The following is a 14,898-nucleotide window of genomic DNA, read 5'->3' on the forward strand; positions in this document are numbered from 1 at the left end:
GCCTTGGAGAGTGACCTCCAAATATATTTGTTGAATGTTTCTCAAATAAGTGTGTTTCTATTTAGTACATGTAGTTTTGGAGACACAAACTTGCACACAAAAACTTAACCAAAGTGAGACGCAGTTGCCTGGGCGAGTACAAAAGCTATCCCTATTCCCTGGAGTGTTTTGCTAAAAATTGAGAAACTCTTTATATAATTTTATTGTTAAGATTTCTGTTATTTCATGCTAATAATAAATGTACCAGTCAATTGCAACCGTGGCAACCTGGGGAAGAGCAGAGTTTAGTAAGGAATGTGCTCTTGGCATTTACTTTTCATGTCCTGCTCTGCAGGGACAATGCAGTGGATCAAAATGGTCAGGGATATCTCTGTTATTGCAGTCAGGAATATGTCAAAATTCAAGAGTCAAGAATATGTCAAAATCCCAGTCAAGAATATGTCAAAATTCGAGAGTTAAAGATATGTCAAAATCACATACAATAGACAGAAGTGCTCTCCCTTGAAGCACATTGCTTTCATGAATTTCATAGCACTTAATAATAAAATTGTCAAATTGGTAGATTATGTGAAACAAATTTGTCATACACTTATACAGCACACAGGCAAAACTTGCCTATAACAGCTGTCAAAGGGACAAAAATAAAGAAGCAGCAAACTTTCTGCATAAATAAAAGATATAAACAAAATTATGCTTGTTTATAATTGAACATGGGATAATTGCTAATAAAATCAAGCACCAATAACATATTGTTTATGAATTACACATCATATGAAATGCTAGTATCAATTAATATCTGCCAGATGTTCACCTTTATGCAGCCTCTTAATGCATTTTCCTCCTTTTATCCCAACATTTTCTATCAGATGCACTCCTAAGATAATTATCAGTTTATTTTATATTGCATTCCACTTAAAATCATTTCCTCTGAAGCCGGGCTTATCAGCATTATTGAAATAGGTTGTTAGCACCAAAAATAAAAAAAAATGTCATAACACAATGTTACATTAAATTTGGGTGGAGTTCGAAGAACTCTAACTCGTTCCTAATGTATGATGAATCCGGCAAGCATCTGGGAGCGGTTATAAAACTTTACCCACATTATGATTGTGTGCTCTATGGCTTAGTCATAGGATGAAATTCATTAACTGACGAGTATATATAACATACCTCAAATATGTTCGATACTTCTGATGATAGTTTACTATAGGTGATGTAATAAAATCATTTTACAACATAATGGAATGACATTCCTGTGGACAAGATGTCTTTATGGAAATATGCAAACAATATAAGACATTACAACATGTACTTCCCACAATGTGGTTAAGGAATCTAAGATTGTCATAGATCCAAGTAGAAAGAATGATTCCAAGATATTACTGGGTGATAATGAGATACCTACATGGGTCATATAACCTATTTACAAGGGTCATATAAGCTATAAAGGTTGTTTTGTGGGTTTTAAGTCACACCTACACTGAAAAGGGTTATATATGGGGACTTTCAGGCACAAGTATGCACCTCAGAGTAGATTACCATTGACCTTTCATAACCTAGCTGGATAGATTCCTATCCTATAGGTTCAGCGACCTTAACAACTTGGCCATTTAGTCTTACTGAAAAATGTTAACATTCCAAAATCATTTAAGACCTCTGAAACCCACCACACATTATTTCAAAAGCAGAACCACTGACTTTCCATATTTAACTGGACAGTTTCTTCACAAGTCCCTGGCAGATACCAACCCACTTTACTCAACTTACTTGCCTAATTGGACCCTTGTTTCATCAAACACTACAATCCTACGATTACACAAACTGTTTAATCGGAATGAATAAAAAAGTTGTAACTACAAAGGAGTACTTTCAAAGCTCCATCAAAGCTTTCTTTCAAGTATAGAAAGAGACAGTATATGTATATGTTATATTAGGGGGTTACGCACTCAACATAAAAGACAATATTCATTTAGTAGCACCAGTTAGGTAAGTTTATCCCAGTACACGAACTCAAACCAAGACAGAACTATACATCAAACAATATCTTGTCAGTTAACTTTGTAAAACAACAATCAAAACTAATGACAAACCAACATTCTCTAATTCACCCAGTAATGAATGCTTTGTTCGTTTTACAAGAAGAAAATACCAAATTTTCCTGCCTCCCCAATTTTCTAGTTTACTGGATTCCAAAGTGAGTTTTGCTAATCTTAAAAGACTTTAGAGTGTTCTATCTCAGTAATGGGACAGGAAACACTTCCACTTTCCAAATTCTTGTCTAAGTTCTTACCTTCAAATCATAATTTACATGAATTATTACCTATACTGCTACTGCCGGCAGGCTGTTTTTTCTAATATGAATTTTCTTATATCAGTGACATTGCCAACTAGAGGACTACCTGTGTTTTATACTATAGTTATTCTTCTCTTTATCTATTCATCTTCTAGATAACAATAAGTGGAATCTATTTAATGACGATGTGAGAGTATAACACACAAAACACACAATCAAATAAAACACAAGAGCACTGTGGTGGCCTTTGATTGCTCACTCACATTACACACACAACACACAAACACATCAAACAGGCAAACTTGCAGCCTGCCTCACATTCTTAACTAGCTATCATTGAAGCAATTTTTTCCCCGAGGATGTTGTTCCTCAACTTATTTTATTTGCCAGATTTGAAAGAAGATGTACCAATAACCTGTCAAAATATAAATGATCAATGTAGAGTCTGTAAATAACAAACATTCCCCCGGAGTGTTTATGAATCTAGACTAACTATTGGGATTATAAGCTAATTTACTGTATAATCCCAGTGGAAAAATCAGAGACACTTACAACTACAACATTATTTTGGATAAAATGAAATGTACAATATGTTCTTCTAAACAAAATATATGTTCAAATGTGTATCCTATCTTCATATGTTTCTATGATCTTTTGTGTGTTTCTATGGTCATATTGTATGTTACTTTGTTCATATAGTGTGTTCCCTTGTTCATACTGCATGTTTCTATGTTCTTATAGTGTGTTCCTATGTTCATATTGCATGATACTATGTTCATATAGTGTGTTCCAACTTCCTATGTTTATATTGCATGTTCCTATGTTCATATTGCATGTTTCTATGTTCATATTTGTTTGTTTGATTTGGGTTTTACGTCACACCGACACAGTATAGGTCATTTGGCGACATTCCAGCGGAAGACCTCAGGTGTCCCTCCGTGCATTTTTTCAGGCATGAACGGGCACCTGAGTAGAACCACCGACGTTCTGTAAGCTAGCTGGATAGCTTCCTCACTCCTTGTTCATACAGTGTGTTCCTTGTTCATATTGCATGTTTATACTTACATGGTAAATACAATGTAATAATGTTCTTGTGTGCATAATATTAATCCTTAATGTCATTATCTACATTATAAGCAAGCACCCTTTGAGTTACTACCCTTAGTATAATGTCTACATCTGTAAAATATCAAAATTCAACTTCTCAAGTCCACAATCTATTCTTCTCAACACTTCCTTTCCAGCCCATTAACCCTTAATCAGTTGGAACCAAAAGTGATTAGCCCTTGCCAGCAGTATAGAGCCAGGCCAGCCTGTCTGACCAGACTCTATTCTGTTGATAGCTCATTATTATCTATTTTGATATTGAAATCCCTCCCTTCAAATTATAATAGACTGTTCCCAATTCAAAGCTGGACAAATCCATTATAGAAATTTAGCAGATTCAGGGTAAACCAAGTACACAAGACAGTGATATTCTCATCTATAACCAATAATGTCATGGAAATATAATTTTTGGCAGTTTATTGGCAGGGTATAAGGGGACATTTACAAGAATGGGAGGAATTCTTCACAAGCATTGTGCGAGGTTAGACTGTTTAATATAACAGGTGTAATTTTTTACCTTCCACTCTGATAAACTCATGATAAATAACTTCCTACATAAGCTTCCCCTGTCAATTACAGTAATCTATAATCTTTTCCGAAAACATTTGTTTTCCATCAATGAAAAAATGCATTATTTTCATCAGTTTTTCATTGAACAGGTCTCATACCTGTGACAGCCTAGAATACACTACGACCATAGTGAATGTTAAATGTGCTGACAAATGTTAAGTGTGCTGATGATATGTAGTTTAATCTATCTACGATTCATCTGTTGAAAGGTTATAGTAAAGTAACAGTTGTCTTTTCTTTCTGTGAAATAGGTAAATACAAATATACATTATTATACTATACCAATGGGCCTCCCTAGCAAAGTGGCTAAAGTTTGTCACTGTATCACTTGCACTTTATTGCTGTGAGTCTGCACTTCATTGCTGCGAGTCTGAGTCAAGCAGACAACACTGATTTCTTTCATGTGAGGAAGGCATCAACATTTACCGTGCTAAATTTCCTAGATGGATTTGTTCATCTTTCAATCTGGACAAAACCATTTATCATTTTTAAGGAAATTTTCAAAATAAGTACTGGCTGAATAGTGATAGCTAAAAGCGCAGTCGATGATCAGACTGCATGAATTTGTCAGCTTATGTTGCATAGGTAGATTGATAAGCTGCTGCCAGCGGACTCGAGTCTTAAAGAGAGTCAGAGGATAAAGTCACAGACACTTGGGGTGTGGAGCTTAAAACGTCTTGTAAATCCAAATAAAATGTATATTTGTCAATCCCAGCACATGTACTGATCATATATATATATAAAAACTTTATATAAGCCGTTTTGAAAAAAAAATGATATTTCAACCTCTATAATAATACATTGTACACTATTAGAGACATTGAAATATGAATTTTCTTCAAAACTGCTTATATTAGGTTCTTTTGATATATATGATCAGTACATGTGCTGGGATTGACAAACATACATTTCATTTGGATTTTAAAGGCATTTTAAGCTCCACACCCCCAGTGTCTGTGGATAAAGTATTAAATTAGGTGCCTGTTTTTCTTTGAAATAATGCAGTAAAGGGAATCAAATGGTCCTCCGTAACCAGTAAAACTTGATGTTACAATGTTACATTACCAATATCATAAGCACCACTTTAAATGTTGAAGAAAAAGACCTTACAAGTTCATATTGTTTAACATGAGTCATACCTGTGAATATCCAAATATTTCTATCTTCTTTTTCCCTGTATCATGATGAATTCTACCTCCACCTAGACATTCACAGTCTAGTCCAGCCTCCTCTATTGCCGGAGCTACTTCATCAAATATGTCACCTGAAAATATACAATACTTCAAATCAATATAGTCCTATATAAAACAAATGCATGCTGGGAACATTTTTTTTGCTGCTATGAATGTCGTCTGCATAAAATTTTGAATTTTATCCAAAAGTTTCTTAAAATCATAAAAAATAAAGGTTGGCTGTCAGACGGATGGACAGACGCCAGATAAATTGTGATCGCAAAAGCTCACCTTGGTTGACTGTCAATGAGCTTGGTTTATTAAAAGAAACTGAGCTACTCAGCTTGCCTGGTGTAAGGTATAAACCAGTTTGCAATGGTCAGGGCCGTCACAATCTGACTTTGTCTTATTTGCCTGTTTTATCTGATGCATACTTTACTTGTCTGTATGATATTTATATATTTTTTTTTCGAATTCTAAACTTTCACATAAGTAACTGTTGTTTTCATACTTGTTGTAATTATTTACTAGCCTAGTTTCTCTATGAAAATATATGTATCTTTTGATCCAGTTATTTTATGTAATTCTTTTCGAAAATTATATATGCTATGTTTTTAAAAAAAATTACGTTTATACATACATATGCACATGTTTTATTGTAATACTTATTGTAATATTATCACGTTCCTTTAACGCGCCAAATGTAACGTCTATTAACGTAGACGTTTGTTTTGTTTTGTACGTTTACGTCATTTTTTTTTATATATGTATCAACTGAGGAAGCTTAATAAAGCGAAACATGCTTTGATACTTAATTTGTGTTGGTTTTTGATCCAATTATCCTATATGATATTTTATAAAGTAATTTCTGGAAATAACTCCTTGTTCGTTCTGCCTGTGGGACAGCATGGGCAATACGAACAATCGATTTACCGATGGTTATTGTGATCACTTTTCTCCCCTCTCTCTTATAAAAGCCCCAACAGTTTTAGAGAAAATTAAACTGATCTCTGTGTAAATATCTAAACCCATATCACACGTGTATTCTAAATACTGTAAAACACTTATTATTCGCGAGAAATTTATTTTCGCTAATATTCGCGAATTTTCTAAGACGCGAATTCATATTTCTCGCGAATATTTCACTTAGTCTATACACTTGTCCGAAAATGAACACTATCCGAAAATGCGTACACGTGGATATATATCTGCGGGAAAGTATCGAATTAAGTTCTAGTTACATCATGTAGCTATTCAAGTGTTGCAGCATATACATATCGTACATATTACTAGTATGAAATATTTGCTTGTAACAATTTGGTATTATTGAGGAATTGGAAAAAACTTCTTCGCTGCATATTACCTGTGTCAAGGAAGGTAACTGTGACTTGCACTAGAATTCAGTATAAACAAATTAATGCGTCTCACAAAATTTTAATGGTATTTCTACAGATTGTTCTAATTGGTACAAATACTTTAGCACCTTCGAGTTGTTTGTAACATTTCTATTTACTGTATCCTATTGTATTTTACTACAGTTTAAGCCGGAGGGTAAACATAATCGTTTACTACAGGTAAGGCAAATTGCAGTACCGTTTAATTGATTTTCGTCTGCTTGCCTTTGAATGGCTAATCAGTGAAACTTTAACAGAGTGAACACATATCAAATAATTATCAAACTTTATTGACATATTTCTCACTGAACAAGAAGATTAGCAGGTTATCAGAAAAATCGATACAGATATAAATGCAATTGTCGCACAATAAACGACGGAAAGTAAGTGAACTGACAGGACAGAAAATATCCGAATGACATCGGGTTTCCGGTTTCACATTTTTCGGGAAGACGCGAATTCATGTTGACGCGAAATAATTATTTTGGACATTTTGCCTCAAATTCGCGAAATAAGGTTCTCGCGAAAAATAAGTGTTTTACAGTATATACGTCTAATTTTGCATCACTGCAAACCTCATCAAGGGCGTTGAATAATGTTTACCCAGCGTGCTTACTTTTCTTATCAATACGATATAATGATTTTATTAAATAACATAAATGTAATTCTTAGATAGCATAAGTAACTGATTTCTATAATTATTTGTATGAAAATTTATCGATTTATCCTGACAAGTTTTCCAGGAATGTCCATTGGGAACAGTTTAAGGGGGCATTTTATATGCTAAACTGAACTAACAGACGGACAGGAAGACAGACAACAAATCTATTGAGGGATTCAATATGATTTTCTTTTTCTTGATTGTTTAGTTTAAAGACACACTGTTTAAGGTTATATGTTGAGTTTCTAGCACAAGATTTCATGATACAGGAGGTTCTTACTTCTTAGCTGGGGCCCCCTCCATGCATTATTTCAGACACAATTTGGCACCTGAGTAAAACTATAGACTTTCCATAACCTAGCTCCTGGTAGCTTCTTCTCACGAAAGAATCTAAAGTCCCTGGTGGGATTCGAACAAACAGTGGTATGAGGCTAGTATTTGAAGTCAGTAAAAATAACCCATTAGAACACAAGCTGATACATCAAGATACCTGGTTTGTACACTGTACATTAATTTTGTCAACATCAACTTTGTTGTACATATATTTCAGTAACTTCTTGAGTACATTTTACTTATATATTCATGTTTCTTCACTGCCTCTTACAGAACTTCATTATTTTGATAAATTCATTAATACTTTCCATCAAAAGTAAAGAAATACTATGAAATCTAACGATTGGTATTACTCTTGATGGCAGGAGTACACACCATAAGGTGATAAATTGATGAATCTAATTGCACATAATGTATACTTTCTAGCCCATTATTGGCATGTCTGTTAGTACAGTACATATTTCTTGTTAGGTATTTTTGTATCTCGTGTAAAACAGGTGGCTACCGCATATCAACATCTGTTAATTGAAGCAACCCGTGCACTATGTGCACTACAAGACTCGTGCATGTAGATTTAACTTCCTCTCCATGATAATTAATTATAATTGAAGGAACATGCTCACTTTCATGTTTTACCTTTGATTAAAAAAAGTCATTACTGGAGTCCCTAGCGATGGTGGAATGAAATTTGAATGATAAATTACTTCGGAAAAACATTTCAAGTCCTTGAGGAATTTTTTAATTTTCACAATGTATGATTGTAAACATTATTTACTGTATACAAAATGGGACTCAATTTGATGCTTTTCTCAACATAATTATTGCCAAGGGCTAACTGAGTAATATGATATTTCCCATATTATAACTTATTCTAAAAGTACTTTTGTCTACTTGATAATAATTTTATTACTTAAACTATTTTTAAATAATTACTAAAATGTATAGCCATTATGATGAAAAGGGATATGCAAAGCAACAGTAGTTTACCAACAGACAGTGGACTATAGGGACATGCCAACATGCAGTGGATTATAGGGATATGCCAACAGACAGTTGAATTAAGAGGTATGTAAACAGAAAGTTGATTAAAGGGATATGCAAACAGGCAGTGGACTATAGAAAAATACCAACAGGCAGTGGACTATAGGGATATGCCAACAGGCAGTAGATTATAGGGATATGCAAACAGACAGCGGATTATAGGGAAATACCAACAGACAGTGGACTATAGGGATATCCCAACAGACAGTGGATTATAGGGATGTGCCAACAGACAGTAGATTATAGGGATATGCCAACAGACAGTAGATTATAGGGATATGCCAACAGACAGTGGATTATAGGGATATGCCAACAGACAGTGGACTATAGTGATATGCCAACAGACAGTGGGTCATAGAGATCTGCCAACAGACAGTGGGCTATAAGGATATGCCAACAGGCAGTGAATTAAAAGGATATGCCAACAGACAGTGAATTATAGGGATATGCCAACAGACAGTGGGTAAAAGAGATCTGCCAACAGACAGTGGATTTAAGGGATATGCCAACAGACAGTGGATTATAGGGATATGCCAACAGACAGTGATTTATATGGATTGCCAACAGACAGTGGACTATAGTGATATGCCAACATGCATATGCAAAGAGACAGTGGATTATAGGGATATGCCAACAGACAGTGATTTATATGGATTGCCAACAAGCAGTGGACTATAGGGACATGCCAAAAGACAGTGGATTATAGGGATATGCCAACAGACAGTGGATTATATGGATTGCCAACAGGCAGTAAATTAAAAGGATATGCCAACAGACAGTGAATTAATGTGATATGCAAACAGACAGTGGATTTTAGGGATATGCCAACATGCAATGGATTATAGGGACATACCAACAGACAGTGGACTATAGGGGTATGCCAACAAACAGTGAATTAACAGAATGTGGATTAGTGATCAAAGAGGAACACCACCAACATACAATGAATTAAAAAACGTATATACCAACATATAGTAAAAAAATATATATCAACAGACACTGGATTAGTGATGAAAAAGGGATATACCAACAGATAGTGGTCTATTGGATTAGTACTGTCAAATATCACATTGTTGTTATTTTAGAGCAGTGTACATCAGGACATGGTACAGATTTGTGTATGTTTGCATTATATAAGATAAATAAATGGAACAATTAAAGATTTATCATTAACTTTTCATTGGCAGTGCCGATAATTAGCTCTTTGTTGAACAATCGTGTTTTATACAGTTTAATCTTAAAGAGGATCACACATCCTGTTCAACAACAACATTGTAAGCTTTCCTTTAATGAAAAACAGATTTTTTTTTAATCATAAATACAAGAAAACAACAATGACTTTATTTCTACAGTTTCACATTGTTTAAACGATTTACATCTCATCTGTATTAAAATCAAATTAAACTGAAGTTAAACATAAAGCACTGCAAAGAAAAATTAATTTTTAATCATGTAATGTTTAAAAAAGATATGTTATGATAATTCAACAGCTTCAAATTATATTCCAAATATCCTGGGGTATGTCAGTCACACGCAGTTCATCAAGCTGATAAAGTTTCCTCCCATCTAGTGATCATGATGCCCCTATCAGACCCACACCTCTCTCACACACATCCTCCATTTTTAATTCTTATAACATGCAAATGAATAACTGAATGAAATGGGGTTGTTTTTTTGCATCTTCATTTCTTTTTTTCCATTTTATCATTTCATTAAAATTGTTACAGCATGCACAGATTTTATTGCCACCTGGCAAATATTGTTAATTTCCATTCTTGATGATATTCTTTCTTCTTGATCAGTATAATGTAAGCTTATTGTAAAAGTTTCAATGCCATCATTTCTTGACTTTTATAATTAACAAGTGCCCTGGGCATTATATGGAGCTTTCATGACCAGTGCCCTAGACATTACATGAGGCTAACTTCTTTTAGTGACATGGATAATACATGGGGCTTACTTGACTAGTGCTCTGGGCATTATATGGAGCTTTCATGACCAGTGCTCTGGGCATTATATGGAGCTTTCATGACCAGTGCTCTGGGCATTAGATTAAGCTTACTTAACCAGTGCCCTATAGGCATTACATGAAGCTTACTTTTTTTAGTGACCTGGGTGTTACATGGGGCTTACTTGACCAGTGACCTGGGCCTAAGACGGGGCTTACTTTATTTGTGACCTGGGTGTAAAAATAGATAGGACTTACTTTACCAATGACTTGGGTGTTACATGGGGCTTACTTGACCAGTGCCATGAGCCTAAGACGGGGCTTACTTTATTTGTGACCTGGGTGTAAAAATAGATAGGACTTACTTTACCAATGACTTGGGTGTTACATGGGGCTTACTTGACCAGTGCCCTGGGCCTAAGATGAGGCTCCTTGGTGCTAGAATAGATAGGGCTTACTTAACCAATGACCTGGGTGCTACACGGGGCTTACTTGACCAGTGCACTGGGCCTAAGATGAGTGAGGCTCCTGGGTGCTAGAATAGATAGGGCTTACTTTACCACTGACTTGGGTGCTACACGGGGCTTACTTGACCAGTGCCCTGGGCCTAAGATGAGGCTCCTGGGTGCTAGAATAGATAGGGCTTACTTTACCAATGACTATGGTGTTACATGGGGCATACTTGACAAGTACCCTGGGCATTATACAGGTCTTACTTTATCAGTTTCCTGGATGTTAGATGAGGTAATAGTATTACTTTCCTTGTTGTTTTTGTAATACAAATAAATAAGGCAGTGTTAAATTTCCTAGTTTATAATGGACACTGCAGGGATTATAATTGGGGATAGTGCTCGGGGAGGGTTGTAGGTCATTTAAAAGAAATTCTGGCACTATAATCAGTTGGCTTCAAAATGTTTTACCATTAGAGTCCTCAGAAAATAACAATTAGCACAGGAGTGGCTGCAGTGGATGAGTGTTGACATGTTTATATCAGTAAGTTCAGCCAATACTTGACACAATACAAACACATCAAGTAATGACTTGTTTGTTCTCCATTCAGCATTTCTGGAATCTGATCTAGAGTACTTAACCTGTTTTATAACAAATTAATGCCAACATTTAAAGTAATACAAGAAGATGTATTTGTCACAGACACATTGACTTTCAACTTTACACAGCAAGGTCAACAAAATGTTACAGTACATGACATTCAGGACATATTATTTTGCTTCAATTATAGATAGTTCCAAAATTTTTACAATATTTATAGCTCTGTAAATGTGACATATTTAATATACATATGTATTTTGTTTTACTCCTTTTGTTTCTTTGGGTTGTGGGTAGGGGTGAGGGGTCTTTACTAATTATATATAAATTGGGTGAGGGGTCTTTACTAATTATATATATAAATTACACGAATTCAAAATAGTTAGAATTTTTTTTTTTTGATCATTGGATTATATTGACTCTCAAAATAGGTAGCGGGGGAGGTTATGCATGATATGTGAAAGCATTGATATAAAAAAAAACATACAATGCTGACAATGGAGTTAAAATGTAAACCTTATTTTTTAGGATGTTTTTTTTTTTAAAAATAGGCAAAAACATGTCCTAATTGTATAAAGTTAATTTTGTGGAACCAAAAAACAAAAACAAAACCCAAGTATCCCATGAAAGCCAGGCCTACCATGAACTGACTTTATTGTTCTGTAGATATATATAGAAATACATACTGGCAGCGAAATAACAATTTGTTTCTTCAAAGTCAAACTTGGGTCGAAGGAGAGGAACAATATATATAATTACATAGTTTATATATATATGTATATCTATAGGGATATCGGACTTGTGACTGACAACTTGTCCCTATGGTAACAATTTATTTCCAATATCTGACAATAGGAGCAATGTGTGTCAGGCTATATATTATACTAACCCTCTTGGATTGTAATTTCCCCCAAAAACCTATTTGTCTGAAGGTAATGATGGATTTCGCCATCAATATCATCTCTACATTCTTGGCCAACTTTGTAAACAATATGGCTAACTGATTGACAGGTCGAACTAGGAATTCTTATCTTCAAATATTTTCATTAATATTTACAAGTATTCCCACCTTACTTATAATGTACAATGTATTTGTCAAAGTCTTGGTAATTAACTTGGTTAATTAACCAAGCTGATAAAATCTCTAAGCAAATGCTATATACATGACTAAGAAACGGAATAGATTTTAGCTTTTTACTTTGAGTTTTGAGTCACACCAACATTGTTATGTACAAATATGGCCATTTTTTATGTTTTTACTGATGGTAATGAGCTCTGACTTGATACAATACAAGATGTACTTTAAATGTATAGTGCTTGCACCTGAGAACACAACACCTCACTCTAATTCGCTTCTAAAGACCCGGCCTTATGTACCCGGGCAGATATATAAATTCCTGCTAAAGGTCCCCAGCAATGTGATTAAAGTTTAAGGCACATAATTATGCATTACTGTAGACTGGAGATCTGGAGAAAGGGTGATCCATCAGAAGCAATAATCACAACAAAATTACATTTGATTCAGTCTATACATGAGGGATAATGAAAAGTGCAACATCCCTCATGTCCCCTAGCACTGACTTGAGCGGTACTCAACTGAACATGTGGTTTACCAAAGACTCACACCAGTTGAAAAGGGACATAACTCTAATAAGAATATTACTTGTAGAATTATGCCCCTTGTCTCACAACTGCGCCTTGTCATGATAGGCAAATATTCAAAGTTTCATGTTGATACCTTTTGAAACATTTACATAATCAGCCCAAGTTTCTGCAGGACATTAGCAACACAACAGCAAGACAATAAGGACACCACATTGACTTTTTCTTCCAAACAGAGGAGCAAAAATCCATGGTTTACCGACCATAAAATCTCCCAAAAACATTTAAATCTGTTGAAAATATTAACAGTAAAACACGCTGAAGTCTGATTAACATGAGAACATTATAATAAAGGATTACAAACTTCTTCAAAGAAACATAGAACTAACTGACTTGTTCTACCTTAACCTTCACTTCATAATCACCAGACTTGAAAATATTTGCATTAAACCAAATTCAAGACTTAGTGAAGGCTGCACTAAGAGTGCCAGCAGTATACATATTACAGGTAACTTATTATAAAAGATAGCATACTATTGACGGGTATCATAATAATAACAACCCTAAACTTGTTGAATTTTCTTAAATGGACTTGTCCAGCTTACATTTTTTGGAAGAATACATTCATAGGATAAGGGGTATCAGGATAAAAACTTAAATTTGGTAAGCAGACAGTATAGAGCATAGTCATAGGAAGACTGCACGGATGTGCAGGCTGGCCTGGCTCACTCTTGTGGCAAACGCTTATCACTTCCCGCCATCGGAACTCCTTGACCATTATTCCTACTCATCTTAGACTTAATACCAACTGAAAGTCAAGTCCTAGTATGTAAATAATAACTGAGGGTGTAAACTGCAATCTTTGTATAAGGAGTAACTGATTGTATTTATTGATGTCCGACAGGAAATAAAGTATATTTGGGTAAAATTAAATTAAAATATGTCTGACAATCCTAGACAATTTAAGGATATAACATCATTGCCAAATCCACAGGTAAATATTTCTACTTTCGGTTTCTAAGACATAATAATAAGTTTATAAATAATGTACTGTTTACTTTTATACCTATGCATTTACTTAATTTAGGTTGTCTTTTACACAATAACTTGGAATAAACGGAAAATAAAAAAACGAACCCCAGCATTTGAAATATTATTTGTTGACACGTTTAGTTTTTTGTTTAGTTTTTTAGTGTAGGTTTGATTAAAATACCGTACCTATTCTATCATACTATTGTGTTTATGATCCTTATTCGAAAACTGACGGATAGGACCGAAAAGTGAATATTGCACTTTTGCTACAATCAGGGTTTTCGGTACCAGCACGGTAAGGGTAAATATAAAATATTTGCCTATTAATGTACTTGGTTTGGGAGAGGTATAAAGTCAGTGACCTTAGCGGCTATGGCTGCCAACTCTACTATAGCTCGGTGATTTGTTTACAATCATGTTACCTCGGAGAATATGTCTGTAAGTATTTACAGGTACAATACATTCCCCCCCACCCTTTAACCTGGTTAACACACTATGTATAATTACCTGTTAATAAACTATGTTTACAAAATTAACCAAATTTCTGATTAAGATGAGCATTATGGTTTACACTGATAAAACATGGCGAACATTTTCATTCATAAATGAGCCGCATCACGACAAAACCAACATAGTGCGTTTGCGACCAGCATGGATCCAGACCAGCCTGCGCATACGCGCAGTCTGATCAGGATCCA

At 34.7% G+C, this 14,898-nt stretch overlaps 1 protein-coding gene and 1 long non-coding RNA gene across 6 annotated transcripts in view; one reads left to right on the forward strand and one right to left on the reverse strand.

The window, feature by feature from the left end:
• Positions 1-14,898, reverse strand: part of LOC132745764 (14 kDa phosphohistidine phosphatase-like) — a 62,839-nt gene that overhangs the window by 5,264 nt on the left and 42,677 nt on the right. For all 5 annotated transcript variants that reach the window (XM_060734771.1, XM_060734741.1, XM_060734755.1 and 2 more), the window contains exon 3: positions 5,110-5,234. In XM_060734771.1, the coding sequence (XP_060590754.1) occupies positions 5,110-5,234 (125 nt within the window). The remainder of the gene's footprint in view (positions 1-5,109; positions 5,235-14,898) is intronic.
• On the forward strand, positions 6,196-6,543 carry LOC132745797 (uncharacterized). Its single transcript, XR_009627904.1, has 2 exons — positions 6,196-6,332; positions 6,474-6,543. It is a non-coding gene; the product is annotated as an uncharacterized LOC132745797 (long non-coding RNA).

This window comes from Ruditapes philippinarum, unplaced genomic scaffold (genome assembly GCF_026571515.1).
Source record: "Ruditapes philippinarum isolate M1 unplaced genomic scaffold, ASM2657151v2 ctg211_1_1_1_1, whole genome shotgun sequence".
In the NCBI taxonomy this organism is placed as follows: Eukaryota; Metazoa; Mollusca; class Bivalvia; order Venerida; family Veneridae; genus Ruditapes; species Ruditapes philippinarum.